Source organism: Neopelma chrysocephalum, unplaced genomic scaffold, assembly GCF_003984885.1.
Source record: "Neopelma chrysocephalum unplaced genomic scaffold, ASM398488v2 Primary Assembly neopelma1_132, whole genome shotgun sequence".
Lineage (NCBI taxonomy): Eukaryota > Metazoa > Chordata > Aves > Passeriformes > Pipridae > Neopelma > Neopelma chrysocephalum.
Window position 1 is genome coordinate 235,777 of NW_020897794.1, and position 27,957 is coordinate 263,733.

A 27,957-nucleotide genomic window follows, 5' to 3' on the forward strand; every position below is an offset into this window, starting at 1 on the left:
GAGATTCTCCTCACCCTCCTTTTGTTGATGATGTATTTGTAGAAACATTTTTGGTGTCTTTTTTAGGCAGGTTTAAGTTCCAGTCGGACTTTGGCCATTCTAATTTTCTCCCTGCAAAACCTCACAACGTCCTTCATCCTCCTGAGATGAGCTGAACCAGCAGCAGATTTACTTTCTTTTGTAACCACTCCAACGTTTGGTGGATTTAATTCCTGTCTGTGAATGGGTGTGTGTGTGTTATCAACACACACAGGCGAGGACATCGCACACTTTTACACAAGTGATTCAAACAACATGAATCAGGAATTCCTCAGCTCAAATTCCTCAGGATGTAGGGGAGCTAAAGACTGTCTCAGACACTGCTAAACTGCAGTAGAACAGCTGTGGGCTCAGGATCCTACGAGGAGTTTGAATTCCCAGCAGAGTTTGCAGTCGGATGTCTCCTGGCCATCCCACCCCACCGTGACGTCCAAGCTCCTGTGTTTACAGTATCCATGGCCAGGAGCCGCTTGATGGAGCTTATACTTGTCTAATTACAGCTTAGCAATTATAAGCAGAGATCCAAAGCATAAAATCAAGCATTCTGGTCAGCTACAGACTGAATCAAGCCATAAAGTCTCCTCCAGCAAAGTTCCTACTCGTCACGCGCGGTGCCACGTTTCGGATGAGACCAATGCCACCAGCAGCAGGCTCTGAAACACCAACTTGTAATTCCAAACTTTGTTTACAAGTTCAGCTACACGGCAAGAAGTATTTTGAACTCCTAAATGGCCAAGCTGGACAAAATGGTGGAGGTTTCCCCCTTTGAATTTCTAACGAGTTTACAGGCGGCTGCGTTTAGAAACCCTGTCTCTTCACGAGGAGGAGAGGAGAGGCTGCCCGGGGACATTGTTTATTAAAGCCTTTTGTTCAATTTACAAATTGAAACAAATAATTGCGGAGACATTTGCAGCTACGGAAAAAACGTGTTTACAAAGTGGAATAAAATACAGACTAAATACGTTTGGATTACAGCAGATCAAAACACACGAGTTTCTAACGCAGCATAAAGGGCGGTCAACGCCACGAGGACAGGAGGGAAGGCGCCACTGAGTCATGGGTTTTATAACAATCTGGTCACTTGAGAGATTTTGGGATAGTTTTACTCTCAGAGTCCTTAACATGCAAGAATCTTAGAGCCACACTCAGCAGTGACCAGCCCTCGAGATCACAGACAACCCATCCCGGGGACACCCACCTGCTCCTGACAGATGCTTCCTAGGAGGAAAGAAAGCTCCCTGAGCTCCAGCTGATATTCCACTGGAATATTTCTTGCTGCTTTACTTGGGTTTTGGTTCAATCTTAGTCACGTGGTTTTAAATGCAAAATCTGTCTGGACACAGAAATTCCAAAGCCCTGTTGGACCACCTCAGCTCTCCCTCCCACACCCCCAGCACTGCTCTCTGCAGAGACATCTGTCTCACTCCACGTGTCCTGCACGGTGAGGTTGTCACCTCTTGGAAGGTTATCCTGTAGTTTAACTCTGATGTTCTTGGGAAAATATACTCTGGATACTGGATAAACAATTCTGATGGCTGAATTGTGTTAACAGTACTTAGATGGGATATTGGGAAGGAATTCCTCCCTGTGAGGGTGGTGAGGCCCTGGCACAGGCTGCCCAGAGAAGCTGTGGCTGCCCCTGGATCCCTGGAAGTGTCCAAGGCCAGGCTGGATGGGGATGGAGCAACCTGGGATAGTGGGAGGTGTCCCTGCCCATGGCAGGAGATGGCACTGGATGATCCAGTTCCCTTCCAACCCAAACCATTCCAGGATTCCATGATCTGTCATGGAGAAGGCAATTGTAGCCCCTGCCCCACCAAGGCAGGGGAATTAGATCAGTGGAAAAATGGCACAAGAGGGATGAAGTGATGTTCCTAAATGTGAGCTCTTAAAAGCCTATGTAAACAACAATTTCCTCTAATATCTTAATTAATAACACAATGACAGAATCAAGCCCTGTCCGTAACACTAAGGAGAATTTCCAATAAAAGATATCTATCACCATTAAAAAAAAGGGACAGAATTAATCAACCTAATTGTTCTACAAGTTTACAAACTCCATGCAAAGGAGAAGAGCCATTACTGCAAATGGAATACCATGACTAAGGATCTCTTAGTAGCACAGAAGTATTTTCTTAACATCAGTAAAGTATGTTAACTAATATTATATTTAGTCAGCTGAACTCCTCCGGGGATTAAAGGCCCACTGTGCCTAACAAAACTTTGTCTTGAAACAGCCTAGCAAATATTATTTTAGCACAGAGTATTTGATAGCTAATCATGCTATAAAACTATAAAATAAAGTTGTGTTTATTGGTACAATTAATCCCTCCCTAGCCCACAGGGCTACAAAAGAAAATGGGGGGGATGAGGGAGTTCAGACCAGGGGGGTGGAGTGAGAAAGGAGGGATTATCAGGAAGAGGGAAGGACCAGGATTGAAACAGTGGATGTGACTTCAGGGAACTATTCACAGGGAACTATTATTATTATTATTCCAGTTGTAATCAAGAACACCATCCCCATCTGGGAGTGCCTGAGAGAGAAAAAAGGCAAATTTCAAAAAAAAAAAAAAAAAAATCCCCCCCAACCAGAGCTGGACATTTATAGAACCCCACAAAGCACTAACAAAGCAGCACCCAGCAGGGTCACTGCACAGCAGAACATCCCCACCCCATCCCAACAAACATATTCCCTGAGATAATGCAAATCACAATTCTTTCCCACTGTCTGAATCTGTTAAAAGCCTTCCCAATGAGGAACGATCTGGAGCAAAAAGCATGTGAGAAAAAAAAACCCAACCTTCTGTGATAGAAGAAACACACGCTTGAAATCCAGCAAGCACGTTAATTGTGGTTAATATGTGAATCAAATGAGGAATGTAAACAACACTAACACTCAGAGCCTATGCAGTGACTTCCTATTTTCATTTTTACAGCTTTGGCATTAATAACCACCAACTGCTTACAGTTGCCAAAGGCTTCTCCTGCACTTCGAATCTAAGTTACTGGATATTAATGGAGAGCAAATGTTTCTAAGCCAAAATGTGTAGTGCCTTCATCTTGAATTAAAAAAAATAATGCACCTGAGGACAACGAGGAGAAAACTTGATAAAATACAATTTTATACCACTTTGCATTAATCTCTGTAGGGAGTGATGAGGGAGAACAGTCAGAAGTTTACTGTGAATCCCTCCAGGAGGCCTTTGGGATGGACATTTTGTGCACAAAGAGCTATAAATCTCTAGTGATTTTTAAGCACTGATCCACAGAACCCCAAATCACCTCTGGGGTAATGAACTATTCCCAAACTCCAAAGGAATTCAGCCCACAGAGGCCTGGTTGGTTCTCCTGAAGCCCAAGCCTGGCTGCTGTGCCAGGTGAGAGCACGGTCCCTCCCTAGTTTAGTCCAGGAATAAAACCTCTTCCATACACTTTGCAGCAAATACAATTTGCATTTTTAAGGGTGATTAACCACATATCCATAATTTTCTCACAGAAGTGTAATTTTTCTCTAAGAAGTGACTACAGCTGCAATGAGGAAACGGGGAAATTAATGACAAACAGCGTATGGTGTGTTTGTGCATTCCTTATCTTAAATTCCAAGCTGGATTAAAGACAGGAGAGCTCTGCTAACCCCACCTCGTGTCACTGTGTGGGATTTTGTGATCACTCTTTACTATTCCCACGCCACGGGCACCTGATGGTCCCAGCCCTAGGAAATGTTTTACACATTTTATTGATACAGGCCAAGAAGCTGCCAGACCCCAAAAATTCTGCTACGAGACTGGGAAGAGAAACTACAGGTGGCAAAAATAGCTGCCAAAACCAAGATAAGAGTGAGACAGGCATGATGATTAGCCTGGGAAATGATGATCACAGACATTTCAGTGTCCTCAGACAGTTGTTGGACTGGCCACGGGCTCAGGTTAATATTTGTATTAAGGAAAAGCCCTTGGGTTCAATTGAGATCAGACAAATGTTGTGTGAGGTACTGTGCAAGCAAGTAGGGGACAAAAGCTCTCCTCAGGAGAGTGCCCTCCTAAATTACACTGAGTATTTGCATTATTATTACAAGTAATTGAAATTACAAATAGTATTCCCAGCACAGCATCTCTGAAAACAGAACAGCAGCTCCTCGGTGCTGCTGGTGGTATCAATCTGCTGACAAAGGCAGTGCTAGCAACAATTAATATGCAGGAAAAATTGATAGATGGCGATTTTTCTAAAATAAATCATCGTCTGATGGAGTTGTTGCATTAATTCCAAAGATAAAAAAAACAAACTCTCGGGATGGAAATAAACACAGCGCTTTTAAATGAACCTAATAACATGAAAGTAATGAGTTTGGAAAACAGATGTGGGAAAAGGCAAGTGAAGGCTACAATACACTCCACACAATCTGGGGAGGAATGATAAAAAAATTTACAAGCTGTTTTGAGGCCCGAATAAAAGGGGTAATCAAGGCAGGCTGGGTTATGAGCGGGACGGGCACAGCATCCTGCAGCAGAGACTAAGCAGAACACCTCACCCTCCTGCACTGTATGCAGAGGCCTTCCCAAGCTGCTGGAGCTCCTAATTCCTGCTTTGGCAGTTCATAACTCACAGCACGTACTGTAAGGCCTTGTCACCCTCTCTTTTCCCCCCTGTTTGTTTGATCTTTGACATTCTGCCGGGGCAGAAAGTGCCCGTGCGCCGTCCCGGACAAAGCGTGGGGCAGGAGGGGAAACAGAAAAACCCAAACCAAATCGTGAGATAACATAATACCCTAAAGAAAGATACCTCAGTGCAAGACAAAGTGCACACAGAGGTTATTTCCATGATGCCTCTCCTGTTAACCATGATTTATGACAACATCTCTGCAAGGCACCCGTCGGTTTGCGGAGGACGTTTGTACAAAGCGGTTCTCAAAATGGCACTGTGAGAAAAGTCCCCTCTGCAGTTGTTTTACTTCTGCCTCCGAAAAGCTTTCAAATTGAACTGCTAAAGTTCAGCCAGCATCTAATTTTAACCGTGAGTTCCAGGAGAGAGTAAAGCTGGTGGGAAGATTACAGAGTTCCTTGAAGCTCTGACCTACAACAGGAAGAGAGTTGTCAGCCTTCATGTCTCTCACTCTAAATCCCAAGGGAAACAACACTGGCAGAATGTTTTATAACACGTTCCCACTGTAAAATTTTGTATTTGAGAAATATGATGCTTGCTCACTCCTTCTCCTGGACCTTTGGTGTGTCAGTAAAAACAGATGACCTTAAAATGAGTAATTTTAGTTTTGCCTTTACACCGCAGTTCGGGTACTCAGGGTTCACAGGGCTCTGTTTACAAAATCACAGAGAACTGATACTACACAAGAGCAACACATGCACCCACACCTTTAAAATATTAGCAAGGAGCTGGCAGCTTGTAGCAATGTAATAAGGCCTTTTTTCTGCCTTCTCAGGTTAACTCTATAACTCAAGAAATGCCCCCACGGAAGGCTGCAATCTGGGATTTTCATAAGGAAGGCTGAAAGGCTTCTGTCAAAGGGCCAAAAAGCAGCATCTGCAAAACAGCTCAGGAAAGAGAAATTAAAAATAAAATAATTGGATTATGATCTCCCAGCTAATGAAATCAGATACACTGTTTTTCTCCGAGTCATGGATTTTAGACAATGCACAGTGGTGCAAGCCTGGATCCTTCCACTGCTGCTCCAACTGCCCACGGGATCACGATTTCAGGTGTTGCACAACATCAGGAAGCAAACCAGGAATCAGCAGAGAAACTGAATCCGTTTTCATCCTGACAGTGATGAAGGTGTGGTGACAAATAACCAGCAACTGGGCAGGATATGAATAATAAATACGGGAAAACTGTTATTCCAGTAGTAGGTCTTCCAGTTCACGGGCAGCTGAAGGAATTCAGCCACCCTGGATCAGCTTAAATAACATTTTTTCCCCTGCTCCTCCTCACTCCTCAGCTTTTCAGTCCCTGGGAATGATGCCCTGACACCTGAAGCCCAACTAGAGGGAAGCAGAGGAACCTCAGAGCTCTGAGCAAACCCACATCTCCCCGTCCCCGACACAGATCTCGGGATCTGAGCATGGCTAGGAGGGAGCAGAGGCAGGAACAGCTCCTGAACTTTCTCCTCTCCTCTATTCCTGCAGATAATGAAATCCAGAAACACTATTCTGGGACACAGTTGTTACAGACCTCACATTATCTGCTGCTGACCCTCAATTGAGACGTCTCTTAGTCAGGGATGATGATTTTTGCGCTCATGAATAATTAGTTTTTCTGGTTTTAAGAAAAAAAAAACAAACCCTGTATCTTTTAATCAGAATCTAAATGAAAAAATGCTAAAAGCTATTCCCTAACATCTGCCAGTTGAGCATAGATTTAGAAATAAAAAATCAAGAGGTATAGACTCATCTCAGGGAATTATGTGTTCAAATCCTCATTTATGGAGATGAGAATGGAAGTGTTAACGTTCAGAGTCTTCTGCTGCAGATCCGAGGCTTTAGGGTGGCTTAATGAGTCACTGTCTGAAACCAAGAACAAGCTGAAGTTCCTCCCTCACATACACACATGCACACACTGAATTTTGTGTATAATTACTCAGTTCTGAGTAATGACAATTTATTAGATTTTCCCATCAAGCGCAGGAGTTGTTAATGTACAACATGTTGCTTATACCCAGGGCTCTTTCCAAGAAAAGCCAGGAATTATTAGTGACCCAAGTGTTAGAGGGAACCATGCACTTTATCCCCCCGCATTTCTCTGTAAAAAGAGTTTTGAAGTGAACTCAGTGGCTGCGAAAAGCAGATTTTTCTAACCAGGGGATCCATTTCTAAAGGGCAAAAGAGCAGTTTGAGAGCCCTGAAAAGAGCCTGTACAAATGACCAGCATTTCCTTACACGGTGAAATAAAGCACGGCCAAAGGACAACTCTCATGAAGGAGTGATTGGAGAGCAATTGTGTTCCCCTTGTATTTAATATAAAATATACCATTGCAGCACTTCAGAAAAATAAAGTTTCTCTGTCATATTATTCTCAATACTTGGGGGTTTCCACAGAGCTGGCTGAGAGGGAGAAAGGGGGAAATGTGGATAACAGAGATACTGAAGAAGGACACTGTGTGCTGGGTCAGCAGCGAGTCCCATTTTGACCTTTTCCTAACAGAAAACAGCAATGAAAAAGTCACCAGGAGTCCCAGCAGCCACGATATTAGGAACTAAACTAACTCCTTGCCAATGCTGTTTTCCCTCACCCCCATGATCACAAAAAGCAGGAACGTTACCATGTGGAGGAAATAATCCGTCCCCATGGAGCCCCTTGCCCCGTACAAGCACCAAGCCTGGTGGGCCATTGGTCCACTCCCACCTTCTGCCACCCAAATGCCTGATGGAGACAAGGAATCCTGGAGAAACGAGCTGAGTGACACCAGCCCTGGACCTGGAGGAGACACCACCTCATCTGACCAACATTCACAGGGCTCCCAGCCTGGCCATGCCACCAAGCTGCCCCCTCTTCCCTCACACAACAGTTCTGGGCATATCTCACAGAATCCCAGGATGTGTTGGGTTGGATCTTAAAGATCATCTGGTTCCAACCCCCTGCCGTGGGCAGGGACACCTTCCACTAGCCCAGGTTGCTCCAAGTCCTGTCCAACCTGGCCTTGGACACTTCCAGGGATCCAGGGGCAGCCACAGCTTCTCTGGGCAACCTGTGCCAGGGCCTCATCACCATCACAGGGAGGAATTTCTTCCCAATATCCCAATCTAAACCCACACTCTTCCAGCTTAAGGCCATTCCCCTTTGTCCTGTCACACACGCCCAATTTATTACAGATCTTGTTGGGACAACACCCTTGTGCTCCTCAGCTCCTTCACCAAGAGGCACAGCTGGCACAGGCCCCTGGGGAGCAGAGGACGACCCCTGGGAGCGGGTGCCACGTTCCCTCCCGCGCCGGCACCGAGCGGATCCCGGCGGACCGGCCGCCCCGGCCGCGAACCGCGGCAGCGGGACCGGGCCGCCACTCCATTCCCAGGCTCCTTTTATTTATCCATTTCTATTTTAATAAGCAGCCTGTTCCCTCGGCCCCGCCGTGCCTCCCTCCCCTCGGAGCCCTGGGTTATGTGAAAATGCGTGTGCCAAGCGGCGGGGGCGTGGTGAGGGCTCCTGGCTCGCCGGGACATGCTCCTGACGTACTGTGTGGTCAAGGAGCCGGGACTGGGGGGCCTGAACGAAGGCCAAGCCTTGCACTTCAGCTTCCTGACCTGGCAGCCATTCAGAGAGACCCTGCTAAGTGCTATTTCCTAAATACACCAGCTTTTCATAACAATCTTACCACATTGCTTTCCTTTACAAGCTCTCTTAAAAGAGAACTGGACTCCTTCTGGTTAATCTACACAGACTGCATTTGGAAGCCATCAGAAACTGAACTGTAAACAAAACGTTATTAATGTGTTGTAATCTGCCCTCAATGTTCCAGATGAAAAGAAAATGTTTTATAGTTTTGGAGTATACATTTTAATTGCCTTTTAAGAGTGCATATACTTTTAGTGCTCTCTGTTATAAAACTGCAGTATCTGTTTCTTGATAACTGTTGAATGATCTCAGCTATTTTTATTAGGTTTTCTCCCCCACCCTGGTCCCCCTTCCTTAAGCTACCACCACTGCAAGGCTTTTCCAGACCGATCCTGATACTAGGCTGGCAAAAAGTTCCACGTCTAAGATAAACTCCATTATAAACAACTCCTTTACAACATCCCCTCACTATAAAAACACCCGGATCTAGAAAATTAGTTCTTCAAATGAACTTAGAATCCAGTTACTTTCGGTAAAAATCTGATCTAAATAAGGGCTACACTGAATTTCCCAGATTTTCAGACTTTCCCTGCTCGGTTTGCTCTGGGTGCCTTGTTCCTGTCATGGCTGGAAGTGCTTGGGAAGGGATGCAGGAACTTGGCATCGGAGATGTCACGGCCACCCCCGCCCACTGTGGCTGCCAGAGCTGGCAGAGGGCACGTGGCACTGTCCCAGCCCCAGCCACTGAGGAAAGGTGGGTTTGTGGTAAGATCCTGCCTGAGCTGTAAGTCCCAAATTCCTCACGGTGCAACAATTCCCCACTGGAATTGGGGAGCAGAGCCTGGGAGGGTTTATTGTGCTCAGTCGTCTTCCCTCAAAGCAAACGCTGCCCTGGACAATGAGGCCTTCCGGTCCTCCTGGGATAAATGGGAAGGGGATCACAAAGTTACCCTGGCAGGCTTTCGGGGTATCTCCTTACTAGAAAAGTACTTGATAAAATAAACAGAAATCCAGGGTCATAAAACTAACCATGGGCTTTGTTGTTCATGAAGCTGCAGTTTCAAAAGGCAAAGGGAACCCTTAAAATACTCCACTTCAGGAAATATCAGGATTTTTGACATCACTCTTATCCTGTTTGTATTAGCAAACGTGCTAGAAAAGAATGGACTTAGCTATCCAAATTTAGCTGTGCACTCTTTAAACCCCAAAGCCTGCTCTCCTAGAATTTGTTCTTAAACACCTTCACCCCTTGTTTCTTTTAAAGGTAATTAACTTCTCAACCCCCCAACATTACCTCCAGCTCCTCCTGTGATGTCTCTAACACCTCCCTAATACCTTTCTGACTTGCAAGATACTATTACTTGATACAATGCAGGCCAGGATATTCCACAGGGCCTGGAGAACAACCACTTTGCAACATTTTCCTCTTTAAAATATTTGAAGTGGCAGAGCCCCTCTCTCACGTTGGACTGGGATTCACATAATAACTGCAAGTGAACTGCAGTTCATCGTTGCTCTTTGAGTTCTTTTTATCTTCAAAATCATCAGCGCCTGTTAATTTTTTTTTTTATGTTGTTTTTAAAAACATTTTTTTTTTTCAGTATGCAGATGTGCTTGTGAAGATTAATGGACTGGGAACACTGAAATCTTGTATTAATCAACTACAAGGGAAGGCAACTGCTGAGTAAAATTTTCCACAGCGCTGCACACAGGAGTTTATCCAGAGAGCTCCTTGTCTTGGAGGATTTTTTCTCCTGGGCCTTCTCCGAGGCAGTTTGGAATTCTGCAGTGGCACCAGTCATGGGTGACTCTTCCCTGCTCAACTGTTCCCTGAACAAGCCACACCACAGGGAACCTGTCAAGGGTTTATCAGGTTTATCACGGTTCCTCTCATCAAAAAAAGCTGATTTGCTCCACGTGCCAGTTAATCTCGGCAGCAGCCACCCCTCCTTGGAGGCTCGTCCCTCCAGAGAGCACCTTTCCCATCAGGACCTCAGGCCAAGGAGTGAAGAGCCAGGAGAAGCAAAATTCCTCCCCCATAAGGGTCATCAAGGCCCAGAACAGCTGCCCAGGGCAGAGGTGGAGTCACAGTCCCAGGAGCAATTTAAAAGATGTGGCACTTGGGGACACGGTTTAGTGCTAGGGAACGGTTGGACTCCATGATTTTAGAGGTATATTCCAACTTAAATCATTCTACGATTCTAAATGCTTTCATTATAGGTGATATGGAGAGAAATTTGCTTTCTGTAACAGGATAATGAAGGAAACCCAACCCCAAACCAGTGACTGAGAGCGGAGCGTGCGCCCACATTTCATTAACGGATAGGTTAATTACACCAATTTCGTTACTAATTGGATCAGCTCAAACCTGCTGCATGGGAAGTGTCCTGGCAGACAAAAACCTTACCATAATTACAAAAAACAACTGGTTTCTCGAGTTACGTAATTCCCCCAATTAAGCAATTCCTCCACTTGCAAAGCAAACTCAACCAGAGCCGTTTTTGTGCAGTTTTGACTCATTTTCAGCACCGTGCTCCTTCTCAGTGCTGATGTCCACAAAATCCTGCCCCATCACTCGTGGCACTTGGGTTAATGCCGGTTGAAACAACTGAAGAGGATCTGCCAGAGCGCCGGGAAAAGGTCTTGGTGGAAAGGAAAACCCACCTAAGCTTTAAATGCTGCTTTTGATATATAAACCCTTGAGGTCTGGAAAGGTTGATTGCAGCCTGAAGAACAACCACCACCCGTGCTTGGAGCTTGGGAACTGCTACAAAGCAAAGCTTTCCTGCGGCAGCACGAGGCTCCAAACTCGTGTGGAATTTGCCCAAACCAGGAGGAGTTGGACATCACACAAGAAAATCTTTTCACTGATCACGTTAAATAGTTTTGTCAAGGCAGGTTGTGGTGAAGGAGAAAGCTGCTGGCCCGTGACCAGTTCTCTCCCCTCACCAACAGGTCCCCACTCGAGTCAAACTGAAATTACTAAATCAACTGAAACCACTGCGAGGAATAAATGTGAGTAAATAGTCTGATTCTATGAAATCTAAAGGCAAAACCAATTTTATCTTCTGTTTTTAGCTTCCTGAAACCAAACAGAAATTCTATCATTTTTTAGAAAGTTTAAAAAAAAGAATAAATCACTGTTTTTCATGACATTTTCTATTCAAAGCCCAGGGACCTTCAGAGTAAGTATTTTTAAGGACTGTGCTCCTGACAAGTTGCATGTTAACACTGACTGAACAGTTCCTATAGGCAGCAGGAGTCCCCAAGTGTTTTCTTCTGGAAAGAAATCACAGAGCTTGATGTGAAACAAAGAAACCCACAAAAATTATATTTAGCTGATCTCTGTATCAACACAATTTCATCTCCAGGGAGTTTCTGCCATCACATCCATAATATGAGATTTCATGTGAAGTTCTGGAAGTCAAATAACGTCCCACCTCCCAGTACCTCCAACCCAGAGCAGAATTAAGACTCTCCCTTCCCCTACATTTAATACCACTGCTGAAAAAAAGCAGATAAATGAACCCCCACTGCAGTTTGTAAAAAAGCACTGCTTGGGAAATAACCTTTTGAGCCACTGGAAAAACTCTTTGAGTTCAATCAACTTTATTTCCAGTATAAAAGCAATTAGATTTTTCCCATCAGAAATCAGATGAAGTAGTAAATTAGGATTTGCCAGTGATGGGAATTCTTAACTTGTGGCATAAATAGAATTTCCTTATTATTATTTTCGGCTCTGGCCACCTCTGTAAACCTCCCTTCCCAACACAACGTGTGAGAGAAAAAGCTGCATTACAGCGTTATCGCAGATACCTACATTTAAATGGAATTTTTCTCCTTCTTTTTAAGCAAAAGCTACTTTAATTAGGCTTAAAACAACAAACAATCAACCTACAAGAACCAACAGTCTTGGCTGCTATTCCATTCAACCATTTCAGCAATCTTCAACCATTTGCATCCCTGTTCCCCTCAGGATGCTGCAGCTATTTCTGTGTGTGCATCAACCGGTCCCGAAAAATCAAAACACAGATAAAAATGCAACTTTTAAACTGGTTTTTGTACAGGCAAGGAAGGTGTTTTATAACACGCAATATTAATTAAAATTAAATAAATTATAATGCGTCTGGAGCATCCAGAGTGGCTCCTGCAGCAACAGCCTCAGAGACAATATAGTTCAAAGTCTTTGCTTACTTAAATAATGGGCATTTTTTGAAGACAGCTCATGCTCTATGAGAAATACACTTTTCTTTCCCCAGCTCTAACTGCCTGATGAAATTTTACTGAGGATCCCTCCTGGCTTTGACTCCTCCACCATGAACTTTCTTTTCTTTCACTGTGATTTAATTTGAACTGCTTTAATGTGAAAGTGAATATTAATTCACAATAAATCCACGATGCAGGAAACAAAAAAGGTGGGAACCATAATTCCAAAAGAGCTGTGCAATGGCACCCAACTCGTGCCCTGCTTCCTTCTCCTTCCCTCCCTGGATGATCCAGGAATAAAGTTACTGAACAGAGGAGAAGGGAGAAAGAGAAGATGAACTAGATAAGGCCACAGATGAGAAAAATTAAGACTGGGAATAATTTCTGAATACAATATTGGCTACCTAAAGTCTGATCCAAGATTGTTTCTTAATTAGCAATGCAGGAAATACTTGAAAAGCAAAGCTGCTGGACTGAGCAGACAGAGCCTGTTGCTCACATTTATCCATGGATCATTTCTGCTGACTCCTCCTTGGCAGCTGAAAGTGCATTCAGACTGTCTGAGGAGAGACTCTAAAATCTGAGATTCCCCCTGTCAACAGCTCCATGATCATCCCATCTGCAAAGTCTCCTGGATCCTCTTCTGTTTAAACAGCAAGGATGTTTTTTTGATGGATATTGCAGGTTGGATCTAGGTTGTAAACCTGGGTCCCCTAAATCAGCAAAGCACCACTTCAGTCATCACACTGTGGCACAACTTGAGTCCGTTCAGCACAGACAAAAAGCAAGGACAGCAGATGTAATAAATACAGGATTTCTTCTGGCCAGAAACCAAATACTGGTGCTGGAAATTAAATATTGTCATGGAAAAGCCTCATCGGGGCATCCCTGCTGCTGAGAACTGGGGGAACACGGAGCAAGAACCTGATTCCTCCCCACAGCTGGGAGGAGAAACCCTCTGACGGCCTTCCAGGCACATGCCAGACAACCTCAAAGGAGACAAAGTCCAACATCTGCCCTCAGAAAGCAGGTTTGGGTTCCTCCTCCTGCACCGTTCCCCCCTCCAGGTTCAACGGCCTCCAAAAAAAAGTCAGGAGTTTTGTGGGAAGTGGCCCAAAGTTGCCCAAAGTCCTTGATACAGAGAGAGAAGTTCTCCCTTGAGCCACGACCATGGAAAATGCTGAGTGCTGGACTACAAAGCCAACAGGTCCTGCACCACAAGCACCCCTTTTTAGAACAGCCACCACTCGAAAGGTCACGTTGTAAAGTCACTCGATTAAAATAGTAATAAAAGAGTAAACATTAACTCGCTATTTTTCCTTAGGTCTTTCTTACTTCCAGTTGGTATCATTCCTCCCAGACCAGGCTGCACCTTATGGATCTGCGGGTTTATCTTGATGAAAAATCTTTAACTTCTCAAGTTTTCAATGGAAGAAAACGAAATGTCCTTCCATTCAAAAAGACCTGCTCTGCGCTCTCTGAACTCCCACGGGATCGTGACTGCAGCAGTCACATATTATCCAAATTATTTGTCACTGCTGGGACAAAAGTACCCTGAAACATGGCAAAACTGCCGTGATAAAGGAAATTAACTCTTAATGATCGTGAACTCTTGTTCTGTGCAAAGAATACAAAAGATAACTTCTTGCAGACACTCTGGATAGTCTTGACTATCACTATCCCTCAGTAAGGTTTTCAGAAAACACAGACAATAAAGACTTTCTTAAAAAAGAAGCTGAGATAATACCTGGGCACAAAAAAACCCCCATCAGGTGGAGCGGGGGAAAGCTGGCGACCAGCCCCACTCCATGGGAATTAATGCAAAGGCATTGATTTGTTCCAGGCTGATGATAAGGTCTCGTGGTTTAATTTTAGGAGAAGAACTTTCATTTTCTGATTGGCAGTGAGAACTATTTATGACACAACCAGAAAGCCAAAGTTTGGCTTTGCGAGGGACTGATCGAAGCCAATCCCTCTCTGGAGGAGAGAAGGGAAGGCAAGTCTGAAATGGGCAACAGCACTTCCTGAAAATAAAACCCAACTTCTGCCTCACATCCCCTGCCTCCTGCCCACCCTGGAGCAGCTCCACGAGGATTTGAAGCCGGGATTTGAAGCCATTTTTCCAGAGAGGTGAAAATCACCACAACTCCAAGGACCATCTGAGATCCTACACAGACGCCAACTTTTTTTCACAGCGAGAGGAAATAACAAAAAGAAGAGAAAGTCAAATAAAACCACAGCAACGCCATCAGAAAGGCAACAGGGAGATAAACAACAAGCTGCTTGTTGTATTCTCATTCCTTATCTCAGAGAAATCCTGGAGGGTCATGAACATCCACTCCAAGTGCCACAGCATCCAGCCCAGTGCTGGCACAAGCAGCACGGACACACGAGCACGGACACAACTGTTTATCCCATTTATTGGCCTGCAAGAGTTTGCATGAGCACTGACTGCAATATGTGGCACTCAGTTCTCCGTGTTCAAAGAGTTAAGCTCCGTCCTGAGAAGATAAAAATCTCCATTTTTACGACTTTTGTACAGGCTCCTACCCGAGGAGGACCCAGCTGCAACTGTAACATTCCAAGCTCCGAAGGTGCCAAGTTTTACTAACTATAATTTAACCGGCCCAGCTGACGCAGTCCAAATTCTTGTTTGGATAATCAGCCTTTGTTTAAATATGGACTGAAGGGGGAAAAAAAAAAAAAGAGGAGAAAGGGAAGAAAGAAAGCCCAGGCCAGCCTTAGCCTCCAGGCACGTCATGTGAGCTGATTACCCGCAGCAGTAGCAGACACTGGTGCACAAGAGCAGGATTATTTTGCCAGTATTGCTGTTAGGGTAACACAGAATCAGAGCTTCTCCCCCCCAGCCCCCACCCTTTTTCTTTTCTTCCCTTTTTTTCCCCCCCCTTCCACAATTCACAAGTCTTCTTTCCAAGTTCAAACGAAGTTTAAAGGTGAAAAGGGCAAGAAAGTTTCATGACTGGCTGTTGAAAGAGGGAGAAATAACCAGGGTCTCCAAGTTTGCATACACTAAAAGCTCAACAATTTTGCATTTTGCTGCAATTCATAACCCAACAAATCCCCTTTGTTGGGTCTGTTTGGACTGAAATTAAACACTTGTTAATAATTTATAACTTAATATCATTAGAAAATAATAATAACTGTCAAGCGACTACATTCAATACATAAAGCAACTTGAGTGGCTCGTTAGATTATTTGTCACAGCAACAATTTCTATATATTTTAGCTTATTTCTACTGGGAACAGCGGTTAAAGAGCCACCCAGCTTGCTTGGAAACCATTTCTCCACCAGCTGGGAGCAATTCCCAAATTGCTGCACCTCACCCACATCCAAGTGATGCTGGCTCAGTTTAAAAGCACTTCAGGAGGTGCCTTGAAAGCGCTGGAGGAGGGATGGCCAAGGACCTTTGCTGCTCACAGACCAAAAATGCATCCCCACAGCAACGTGGTGCACATGGCTCACATCTCAGTGGAGGTGAATCAGTGTTTGGCCAACGAACCCACTGTCAAAATGAGGCATTTGAGAAAGAGAAAATTTTAAATATTTTATATGTGCTGGTGAGGGACCTGAGCTCCACAAAGCACACAAAGCTCCACAAAGCTGCCTGGAGGAGTAGAGGGTCCTGCCTTCCCCAGAGCTTAAAGCAAACAGGAGAAATACTTGAGGTATGAGGGTTCTTGAGGAGTAAAATTCACTTTTAAAATGTCACAGGCTGTGGTTGTTCTTGGAAAGCCAAGAGCCTTCCTGTGCTGGGCAGTTTGGAAAGACAGACAGAATCCCAGAATGGTTTGGGTGGGAAAAGACCTTAAAGATCATCCAGTTCCACCTCCTGCCATGGGCACGGACACCTCCCACCTATCCCAGGCTGCTCCAAGCCCCATCCAACATGGCCTTGGACACTTCCAGGGATCCAGGGGCAGCCACAGCTTCTCTGGGCAACCTGTGCCAGGGCCTCCTCACCCTCACAGGGAGGAATTCCTTCCCAACGTCCCATCTAACCCTGCCTTCCTTTAGGTTGAAGCAGATAAATATAGAGATGGATGGACAGATAGACAGAAAACTAAAGTATTCAAACAATCTTCAAATACAGGCAGTTCCTCTAAATCAGAAGGATTCCAATACATTCAGGTGGAACAAAGCAAATCACATCTCTATGTACTTGCCAGGACCTTAAGTGATTAAAATCAATGTAATCTCCCTCCAGTCATGTCAATATTCATCAGCCAGAGCACCCCAGTCCATCCAAGATAAAAGCAGCCATGCAAATGTTCATTATAACTGACAAACTAACAGTTGGGATCCTCTGATATCAAAGATCATCAGACACCCCATCTATTTTATCACTTTTCTCTCCCTGTGAGTTCCTGTGCCAATTCTACTTTTGTTGCACGTTAATTTATGAAGTTAAAAACCATCAGGTTAAGTACTCAAAGCAAGGAAGCTGGAAGTTCAGATTAAAAAATTAGTCTGCCCCAACCCTGAGTTGTATAAACTGATTTAAGTCAGTGGTGCCACAACAACTGACATTGGTCAGGGAGCTGCTCTTGTTTTCATCTATTTATCTGATATAATTTCTAATTTACTTACTGAATGAGTCTCTTGTCTTTTCATTCCTTTCAACTCCTCTTGATTTTGTTTCTTCTATCCTTATATACAAATAGGCTTTGGGATCCTTTTTAAAGTGACCACGTAAATGAGAAAGGCAATAAGAGAAATTGGATTTTATTTAATTTTATTTTACTTCATTTTTAAAATCTCCTGTGCTTGGCCCAGAAATCAAATGGTGCCTAGAGAGGAACCAAAAGGTGCCACTCTGGTTAGTCACAGTAGGTCCTTTTAAGACAATTTTTTTAGTTCTTTAATCATTAGTCAAATGTGGAAGGTTTCCTTTTGTTTTGTTTTTTTTTTTTCCCAGTGAATTCTCTCAAACACACGGAAAAAAAAGATATGAATCGATAAAATTGATCTATGCCATGTTTTTACTTGAGAAAGGATTACAAGGTTGAATCTTAACATTATATACTTAAAACCATTTCTCCTTCCACCGCCTTTACAGTTCCAAAAAAAATGTACATTTTGGAGACAAAGGCCTTTATCCTCTTAAACGCTGTGGATTTCATGCCAATCTCCCAATGTAAAGCAGACTTCAGGCTCAGACCCCAGAGAAACGGTCTCGGAAAGATTAGATTTTCCACCACAAAATAAATCCCTTGTGTGGTGAACCATCCAACACCTCCTTCCTCCCGAGCGCTTGTTCAACACCGAGAACCACCCCCAGCCTGGCCCAGCCCTCTCTTCCAAATGGAAGTGGCTTGATCATTCCTCTGCTCCCGTGCCAGCCGCTTTTTTCCATGTGTAAAATTTCCAGAGCTGTCACATGTACCTGAAAATCCACTGATTTTTCTGTTGTGGTTTGGTTTTTTTTTTATTCTGTATCATTTTGTGACACGGAATTAACAGTTTGCTCTTCGTATTAATGTAAAAAGTTAATTCTCATTGGTGATGTAACGCAGGCAAACTCACTGTGAGTGATATATGATAAACATAATGCAAAACTCTTTTAAATCAGCAAGGTATTTTTAAGAGTTGCCCATCAAAGGTGTGCACCTCTAATAAGAACAGTATTAGGAACAGTATATTACATGGAATTAATTTTGCCAAGTATCTGGCAGCTCAACAAATACAAGAGGAAACTTTCTTAAACCACCCCTGTGGTAGAAAGGTATTTTGTCAATCATCCCTGTACTAGAAAACACAGATTTTTCAGGATATTTCAAAATCCATTGACAGTAATAAAGTAGGACAAGCAAGGAAAGGAGGGAAATATAGACTCAAATACAATGTAGCTGCTGGGGATTAAATTTTAACACCACCAAAGCCACACAAAAAAGAATGAATTCAAGAATCAGAAGATTAAAACTGCATGTAGTCAGCATGGGATTGGTCAGCTCCAGATGGAAACTTTCTTGACAACACACAGTTTAAATTCTAGTCAGGACCAGACCGTGATTAAACGCTCCCACAATTTTTTGAGCACATCACTTGTTTCCTACTGGCTACTGAAACACAAAAGACATCTCCTGCAAATATATAACTAGAAAAAAAAAAAGTGCAAGTAAAAGCCACTTAGGTTTCCAGCAAAAGACATAAAAGCAAACCAGCTAATGGACATCCAGGGTAGTCAAATCACTTCTGCAAAATCCATTAGTTACTGAAAGTTCTGGAGGGCTCAGTTTTTACAGTGAAACCTGTAAAAACTCAGTATCCAGTTTCTCTGTTGGGACACTGAGGTGTGAAGATCCAAACGAGGCTGGAACTGAACTTGTATATTTGAACCTTTTGAACTCCATCTGCCCTTCATAAATTGCTTTACCACCGGCTTTAACACGTTCCGAACCCACCGTGCAAGAGAAAGGAGGAATCACTAAAATAACTGGAAATGGAACTCACTTTCTAACACTTCCAGTGGAATTTGCCTTGGTTCAAAAGACAAGCACCTCTAACTGAACTGGGGGATGAGAAAAAGCTTCCAGACAGGGCAGTGAAATAACATCTGTCTTCACACCGCGAGAACAAAGCAGCAGATCCCCAAACCCAAACCCAGCTGAAGAGGATGGAAAGGGCCCTGGACAGGGACAGACAGTTGCATCTGGAAACACTGTCAAATGGAAGCAAATCCCACAAAATTCCCAACTGATTTAAGAACTGCCCCTCAGATGGGGCCGTTCTGCTCTGGGTATCTTTGTGATGCTGAGGGTTGTCTCCACACCCACAGGGAGATTCACCCTCTGAGGGAAGCTGGAATAGCTTAAAAATTAATCCAACTTCAAGATAACAACCAGAAAGATTCTTCATTAATTCTGAGGTGCCTTAAACTGAAAAAAGAGATGCCAGCAAAGGAGGGAACCCAAGGGCAGCTCAGCAGCTCAAACAAGATGTTTCCTGCTTTCCAGGGACTGTGAGCAGGTTCCTCCTTGTTAGTTTTGAGGCTGCCAGCATGTTTACAGACAGTCAATCACAGGGATTTAGGAGAAAAACTGAGGCTTTATTTGAAGTCCAGGAGAATGGAAAGGCCGGTTCCCAAATGAGACAGGACATTATCACAACCAAAACAACCCACAAAGCAGATATTCCTCCTTCCTGCACCTCCCCAGCCTGCCCAGAGCTCAGCACCCAAAGCTGTGTGCAGGAACACAGAATCCACAGCCTCCCCAGGAATCCTTCAGCTCCTGATTGCACAAGGGATTTCTTTGGGTTCAGGAAAGTCACCTCATTTTTTTTTTCCCATCTGAGATTTGTCATTTACAAATGAGGAAACTGCCCATCTCAGAGGAGAGCTATGAGAATGTGCTTTCAGGAGGTCAACTAATATAAAAATACTGCTTTTCCCTCTGGATTAAAATGTTATCATATTATATCTGGACACTGTATTTCAACTTCTCTTTAAAGTGATCTTGCTGAGCAGCAAAGGGACACAGCACCTCCCATTTACAGGTCACCTCAGGTCTCCTAAACAAACCATGCCCCGGGGTTTTAGTGAAACTCAGGAATTCCAAAAGCAAAGCACATTGCCCTCAGTCCAAAAAAACGCTTCTGATTCGCAGAACGACACAAATGTACAAGAAAAGAAAAAAAAAGGATGTCTGATTATTTTTTGTAATGGATGGCTTTTAGATGGGCAGAGCACACTTACGCACTTCCCAAACCCCCAAACGAGGGCTTTCCAACAATGGCCTTGTGTGAAGTGCTACTTGCTTATCAAAAAGACTCAGAAAAAGAGAGAATTTCAGGGGTTGAACTCTTGAGTTTTAACCCTGGACAGGGAGTCAGAAGCTGCACAGCTCCTGGGTGCTGTGGGAAGGCAGCCTGCCCCGAGTGCCCGTGCCCTGAGACACGATGCCACCACAGCTCTTTAATCCTTCACACTGATGAAGCTGCGTGAAATTATTTGACATTTCAAAAGCAAATAAATCATAAAGAAAAAGGACAAAGCTTTCTGACTGTCTTCCCATGAAGGTCCGTGTCACAGTTTGCCTGTTTAAGCAATAAGGAATAAGATACGTGAAAATCTTATTAAACGCGTGCTTGCAATTTATTGAATTACCACCTCCATTAATTATGGCCCCTAATGAGATGTTACGAGTGCCCATGTGGACAGTCCAAGCCAGATGAATGAACACAGATGTCAGAAAAAACGCTCACTAAAGATCAGGTAATTTAACCTGTTTTACTTCCCACTTGCACGAAGGAAAACTTGTGGTTTTGCATTCCCTCTCCACCAGCACAGACTGGCTTTTTTTTTTAACTTGCTTCCCAGGTTGGAAACGAGGCATGGATCATTTATAGACTTCTGAGGTTTGGTGCAGCACTTTCTGAGGATCACTTTGCACCATGGCACCACATTTCAAACCGGAGGGACGCGGGTACGAGCCTTTAAAAAACCAGGCCGACAGCCAGAGTGGTCATCAATAATTCTTGTTTAAATATATTAGCGACATAATTTAAAATAATCCAAGTATCCCACCATCATGCACAGGATCTACAGTCATTGCATCTCAACAGCCACAAAGGACCTACATTTCTGACATTAAACAAACAGTGGAGAAGGCACCAAACCCAAATCCCAACAGGCCCCTCGCCAAACCCCGTCCCACGGAATCCAGCTGTTCCAGGAAGCAAAGGTATCCATATCCCAGCTCATATCCCTTGGAGCTCATAGGTTTTGGACTCAGGAGCAGCAGCAATAGGTAAAAGCAGGGGCTGATCTCCTCTAAGAGCTATGGGTTCATCTGCTGGGGGCCTCACAGAGCAGCAGAGCTCAGCCCTGCCCGATGCAAACGTTAAGTCATAAGAATAACATTATATAACGTGCAGCAAAAACGTTCATTTACAGGCATCAAATCAGGCTTTTTTTTTTCTCCTATGCTACAACACACCATCCACAGAGTGGGATGGCATGAGTGAGTCAGTGTTACAAACATTTCTGAGTGTTATGCCACTTTTGGTTTATGTTTTGTTTCGCTGGTTGATAACCTCCCAGCCCAGGGAAACCATGCTGCTGGTGAGGTACTAAATCACACCAAAAGAGCTAAGGTTTTTAGATGAAACAAGAAGCTGATTACACATGCACCGAGGATACCAGTCACTAAGCGTTTCTGGATTGCAGGGATAAGATACTCTCTTTGCTTATTACTGCCTCCTTGATCCAAAGAGATTTAAGCAACTGTTTTCAATTAGATGTTTTTTAAGCTAGTAAAACTGCATCCATAAAGGCATATTTATAGAACAACTTAAAACTAGAAGAATTAAAACGGCTACAAAACTGATGAATTCCATTCCCCCACCAACCCCCCTGCCCCCGAATCGTTTACTGACCATTAACGAGCAAAAAGCACTGCAATTTTAAGAATTAATCCACTGTTGCAAAATTAAATCAGATACACTAGGAGGGATAATGACAAACTGGTGGCTCCAGCGTTGTCAGTTTGCGGGTGATACAAGTTCAAGTCGTCTGTGCTAGTGGCCACTCTGTTGGAACAAACATGAACATAAAAGGGAACATTAAAAGTGCAGCAGCACCAACTGAATCAATTCTGTCACTGAGGACACAGCCTATAAGTGCCATTGGGTAAATATTGCATTTTAGAAACGACCTGGCCAGTTCCGAGGCTGCGAGACCTCAGAGCACTGAAATAAAGCAAGACACAGCCATGGAAGTAAATGAGAGAGAGACACTATCCTTCACTTCCCTCTAAATTCCAGAGCACAGGAGCCTGGCAGCGTGGCTTTGCCACACATGACTTGCTTTCAGCCCCGGGAACCCATGACGAACGTTCTGAGATCTGCAGGAACAAAACCGAGCTTTGATAGTCTCCACCCGACAGATGCTTAAACAAAAAATTTGCCTAAAACACTCTGCAGCATGTGACTGGAAATCCCTGCAGGATGAGTCTCCTCATCTCTGCTCGCTGAGGAACACACAGCCAGGGCAGAGGCTTCCCCACGAGCTGCTCAGGCCTCTCTCTGCCAAAACCAGGAGCATCACTGAGCAGCTGCTCACTGACAGCTCAGATCCGTACCTGTCTGGCCCAGGTTGGAGGCAAAAAGCCTGGTGAGCAAACCCTGCTCCAGCCCTGCCTCAAAATCCACCTGGAGAAGCTCAAGGCAGCCCCAGTTTCAACTTCCCTATAAGCCCGATTTGTTCCTACCTAAGCACATCGTCAGGAAAACACTTAAAAGCACATTAAGAGATTCAAATACATCACTTAAACATACATATTTTATACATTTAATACCCTTAAAGATCAGGTCATAAATACAAGTGGATATTACAAAGCATGAAGAAGAGGCTCAGCTTTCTCCTGTCGCTGTGGCCTTGGCCTGGGCACCCTGTGGTGGGTGCTGTGCCCAGGACAGCCTGGGAATCTCACTCCTAAAGCACAAACCTTCATAAGGAAGCACAAGAATATTTTATTTTTCTTTTTTTTTTTTTAATTGAGCCCCTGCAGCTCACATTTGCTTCATGTGCTGAAAAAGCACAGGCTACATAGGGAAATTTTAGCAATTAATTGTGGTGAATTTACCTATAGAGTTACACACAGGGTCTATTTTTAAGGAAACTCTTAAACCCTGAAGCAAGGAATTGCCCCCTGGCTGTGCAGCACCTTGCCTGTCCCCAGGCACGTGGGATAAAAACCCATTTGGGAATAAAGGAAAGGAGACAGAGAGAATTCAAGTAGTGACATAACCAGTGCAATCCTACACTGGTTTCTGTTCCATGATGTTAAAGAAAAGCTGCAGTTGATGTATTCATTCCTTAAATCTCTCTGTATTGAACCTGCACAGCCCAAACCTGCCTGGATCCTCACACACCTCCAGGAATCACATCGTGCACCCAGAGGAACCACTGAATCACCCAGGTTGGAAAAGACCTCCAGGGTCATTGAGTTCAACCAGAAGATCCATAACTCCATGGGACACCCTTTTGAATGAAAGTGACTGTGATTTCTGATTGATTTGGATCTTGTTTACAAGATCCCATTTACAACGTGTTAAGAAACAAGATTAAAGACAATACATCTTTGTTTAGGGGAAACTCAGGAATAGCAAGGCCAATCCAATGCCTTTTATTCACTGGGTGTCTTTATGCAGGGTTAAAGGATGGCTCCTGTGAGAAAAAGTCACAGGGTAGAACCAAAAGCCAAGTTTCATACAATTATATCCAAATTGGCAGAGCAAAATATGAGATAGAAGTGAACATAAAAGCAAGTGAAATAACACGGACAGCGAAGCAGCAAACAATCTTTGCCTAAGGCACAACACTAATGCAAGACTGACTTCAAAGCAGCAACTGAACCAGCACAGGTGACAAACAATCTGCATAATAATAATAATAATAAACTTCAACTAGCACTGGCTCCTTTTGCTTCCCTTAGTCAGGATCCAACCCAACAGAAAGGAGCAGCACGTGGATCACCATCATCCTGAAGTGCATTCTGACTATGGGATGTGGCACTTGGTGCTGCAGGATGAGGGGAGGAGAAGGAGGAGAAGGAGGAAAAAGTAGGGAGAAGGAGGAAGAAGGAGGGAGAAGGAGGAAAAAGGAGGGAGAAGGACTTCCAGCTCTCATTCCTGGCTCTGAGGCTCTGGCACACCAGGTACACCAAAGCCTCCAGTGACCTCAGGTCTCAGGTCCAGAGGCACCTCCCTGGGGTGTTATCATGTACAGATAAATCATGTTTGCAGTCTGAAATACTTCATGTGAACACACAGCTGAGCATAAAGCTCTGCCCCTCAAAGAGTGCTGTCAAACAAATACTGCTGGATTCTGTGACTCCAAATACGAGGTTAGTACATCCTACAAACTTCTGGCTCGATAATAACCTCTGGAATTTCCAACAGATAATCCCCAAGCAAGTTCTGCTCTTGCTCATAAAACACTTATAACATTTTTTTTTCACTCTGTACATTGAATAATGTATATAAACGAGATACAGCATTTTGGCCACAAGTTTCCTCAAACAAACGAGGCTGAGAGAAGTCCCCCACACCAGAAGCTTTATTCTGCCTATTTCTTTTTGTTTTGCTAATTGTAATTTATAATGAACCTCTTCCCCAGTAAGCTGACTCAGGGAAAAACCACTCTGAAAGGCATCAGCTACTGATGAATTGTTTTTATTAATTAAGTTAGAGAAACAAAAACCACAGTTGGTTTTCAGTGCTGCAACTCACAGCAGAACCCACAAGCTTGGAGGCAGAAAGAAGTGTGAAAGTCAGAGCTCTGCTCTGAACAGCTCCTCCATTTACTGGGGGGGCTGAAATCCCACAGACAAGGGGGTTTTCTCTCTCTCTTAACCTAAAGATTTGGTCCTTTGAGCAGCTGCTTTGGACTTAAGAAAGCACCACAAAAGCCACTGCATTAAAAACTGAAATAATGGGTATTAGGCAGAAGTATCTTTTATAACACACTGATATTGGAGTGGTTCAGCTTGCGACGGGCTTTGCTGAGAGAAGAGTAGATGGAAGAATAGAGTTAAGAAAAGCATTTAATCCTGGTGAGTCCCAAAGACCTTCAGATTTTCCCTTTAAGTTTTAGCAGCCAAGAGATTCAAGTTTTATTTTCACTCAGGATTTGAGACTGAGGACATTGAGAAGAATCTCTAGATTTAGGACATTTAACCAGCCAACAACCCCGGTTGCTCTTGGTCCTTGGGCATCACACCAAGGAAGGTGGGGTTCCCTTGCTGGGATTTCTCCCCTTAAACATGTAATAGATGGAGCAACTCATAATTTTCAGTAAAACTTTGGGATTCCCTTATTTAAGCCAGAATCCTCTTAGAACAGTGATATTTTATATCATGAGCCCTATTTAAAACCAGCCTCTACCTTTGGCCATCAGCTCTTCTTCTGCTTGCCCACTCACCACTCTTCTATCCAATCTCCCTCATCTTTTATGGAAAGGACCAAAATACCCTAAAATGTGCACATGCAATCAAAAGGAAGTTTATTCACACAGTTAGGACATGCTTTTTCATGCACTGCTGGTTACTGGAAAGTTTAGCTTTTGTTAGAGGATAGAAATAAAGCAAAACAGGAAAGTGGATATTTTTCTTACTTATTTCAAGTGTACATATTTTGGGTAATTTTATTTTTTCCCTGTGACACAGAATAGAGACTCTTCTTGGAGTCTGTAATAGCCCTCAGCGTGTTTTCCACCAAGAATGCAAAAAAGAAACACTTTTTCTGAACAAGTCATGGAAACTGGTAAATTGAAGACACAAGCCCTCATTGAAAACCTATAATTTTTTAATTAAATTTACATGTCAGTGGATCTTTTGAGCTTGGCCTGTATGTTTTTTATAATGTACGTTTCCCGTGCTTTTTTCCCATGGGTATTTCTGCACTATTTCTAAACTGGGATTACTCAAGTTGAAGTGTGATAAAGGGCACATTATAGTTATATTAAGCAAAATGGGGAGGAGAAAGCTTTTCCATAGTCCAAAGAAAGCTGTGCCCAGAGCCTCATTTCTGGTAACAAGCAGAGCAAGGCAACCAGTCAGCTAGAAAGTGCTGCCATCAAACCAACGCTTTGTCTCGGGAAGGAGGGATTCATTCCACCCCACTTTGTTCTCAGCTAAAAAATAAAGGTTGTTCTCTCCCAAAATCGTTAAGTCCTGCTTTGGGGTATCATGGAAAACATGTTGTGAGCTCCTTGTTGTCTAAGTTGTACGATTCCTCTTTGGAAGAGCTGGTGGAGAAGGGGGGATTTGTGAACGCGCGTTGGGTTCCCGGTTCATCCCTCCGCTCCTCCCAGCGGTTTCACAGCCCTGTCATTGCTCTTCACAGCTCCCCCCAAAGATGCAGGAACTTGCACGGTGCCCACAGTGCCTGGCCCAAACCAGAAGGACTTGTCAACAGCGCTGCAGCCTCCGAGACAGGCAGCAGCTGGATGGGGAAGGGAAGGGAAGGCAGGAAAGGAGGGCACGTCAGCTCAGAGCGGCAGAAAAGGTTTTTCACGGCAGCTATTTGCAACCCTCCAAGGAGCTACAGAGGCTGCCCATTAAAACCCTGTTAAAACACTTCTGATGTTGTCAGCAGTGGAGGGCTGAAAGAGCACAGTGATCACTGAGATACTATCTGCCTCAAGCAGTTCACTGGTACTGTCAATAATATGAGCAAGAAGGTACAAGATGAGCAACAACCTAATTCCTGCATCAAAATTTCATAAACTCCCTCAGCTGGTAAACACTGGAGATGTGGGCAAACACAGGCCAGCCAATAAACCACCCAGAAAAGATGACCTCTGGGCTGGCATCCTTCCCGAAAGCTTTGAACCTGCAAGTTAATTTACACTTTGAAAGCAAGGCAGTGGAATGGCAAGGGGAAAGCAGGAGGGATGAGGTGATGGCTCTCCCACCAGTGCTCCCGAGCTGCTCCTCAGCTTCACCCAAGGACAAACCACAGCACCACTTTTAGGCACATGCCCTTCCAAATATCCCACACTACAGTTTTTCCCCACTGGTCTCTGCTTTGATTTTTGATTGATTTTTCAGTGGCAATTCCTTGGGGTGGTTTTTGCAAGTACAGTCCTACCAGGCAGGAAAATCTGCCACTTCTTGAGGAGAGCGATGCCTTGCTTGAAAACAGACCTCCTGATGTGCCAGGGTCCTAAAACTGTGAGCAATGATGGTGGAATCATCTCCTTCTCTGCTACTCTGTGCTCATGAGTAAGTGCTACTCCCAGTGAATAATGGCTGGAGAAACAGGGCCAAGGTGAAGAGTTATTTATAATACAGTAGCCAATGAGTAAGCACTTAGTTATGAATTTACTGCTTTGGCCACGATTTCATGAGAAAATGAACAGAGCCAGCTTTTGGTTTTCCAGTTTTAAAAGCTATACACCCACTGAAAAGTAGTAAAAACAATTTAGGAAGGATTGGGGTGGTTATTTATAAAGCAGCTATGACAGAGATCGTGTGCACCTCCGGCTCAGTGCAAGAGAACCAGGGATGCTTTAGTTCCTCAGGTGCCTCCTCGGGATCACTGTGGGAGGCAGGGAAAGTCCTAGATTTGTACTAAACCAGATGCTTCCCCCTTTTCACTCAATAAATATCCACTGCAGAGGGCCAAAAGCCAGAGCTTGCTGGGAATGAGGCAAAAAATTGCTCAGTCCTGGGTTTGGGGGTCACAATATCCACCCACTTTTTAATAGGAAGCGACTGTGCTGATAAATGTCTCAAAACAAACTTCTGTCAGGTGCTCCCTGGACCTGCAGAGATGCTTAGGAATAGTTTTTAGTTGTTTCTGCCAGCCCAAAATGAAGCAAAAGGTATTTCTAGAAAGGCATTACTTTCACCCAAAGTAAATAATAATAATAATAATAATAATAATAATAATAATAATAATAATAA

The 27,957-nt window shown here is 43.9% G+C and overlaps 1 protein-coding gene across 9 annotated transcripts in view; it reads right to left on the bottom strand.

Moving 5' to 3' along the window:
• BCAS3 (BCAS3, microtubule associated cell migration factor) overlaps positions 1 to 27,957 on the bottom strand; it is a 318,264-nt gene that overhangs the window by 81,362 nt on the left and 208,945 nt on the right. The window contains exon 24 of one of the 9 annotated variants that reach the window (XM_027698683.1): positions 21,002 to 22,075. The exons of the other annotated variants lie outside the window; for them this stretch is intronic. Coding sequence (XP_027554484.1) covers positions 22,050 to 22,075 — 26 coding nt within the window. The 3' untranslated portion in view covers positions 21,002 to 22,049. Of the gene's footprint in view, positions 1 to 21,001; positions 22,076 to 27,957 lie in introns of those variants that run through there. 9 annotated transcript variants of the gene reach the window in all.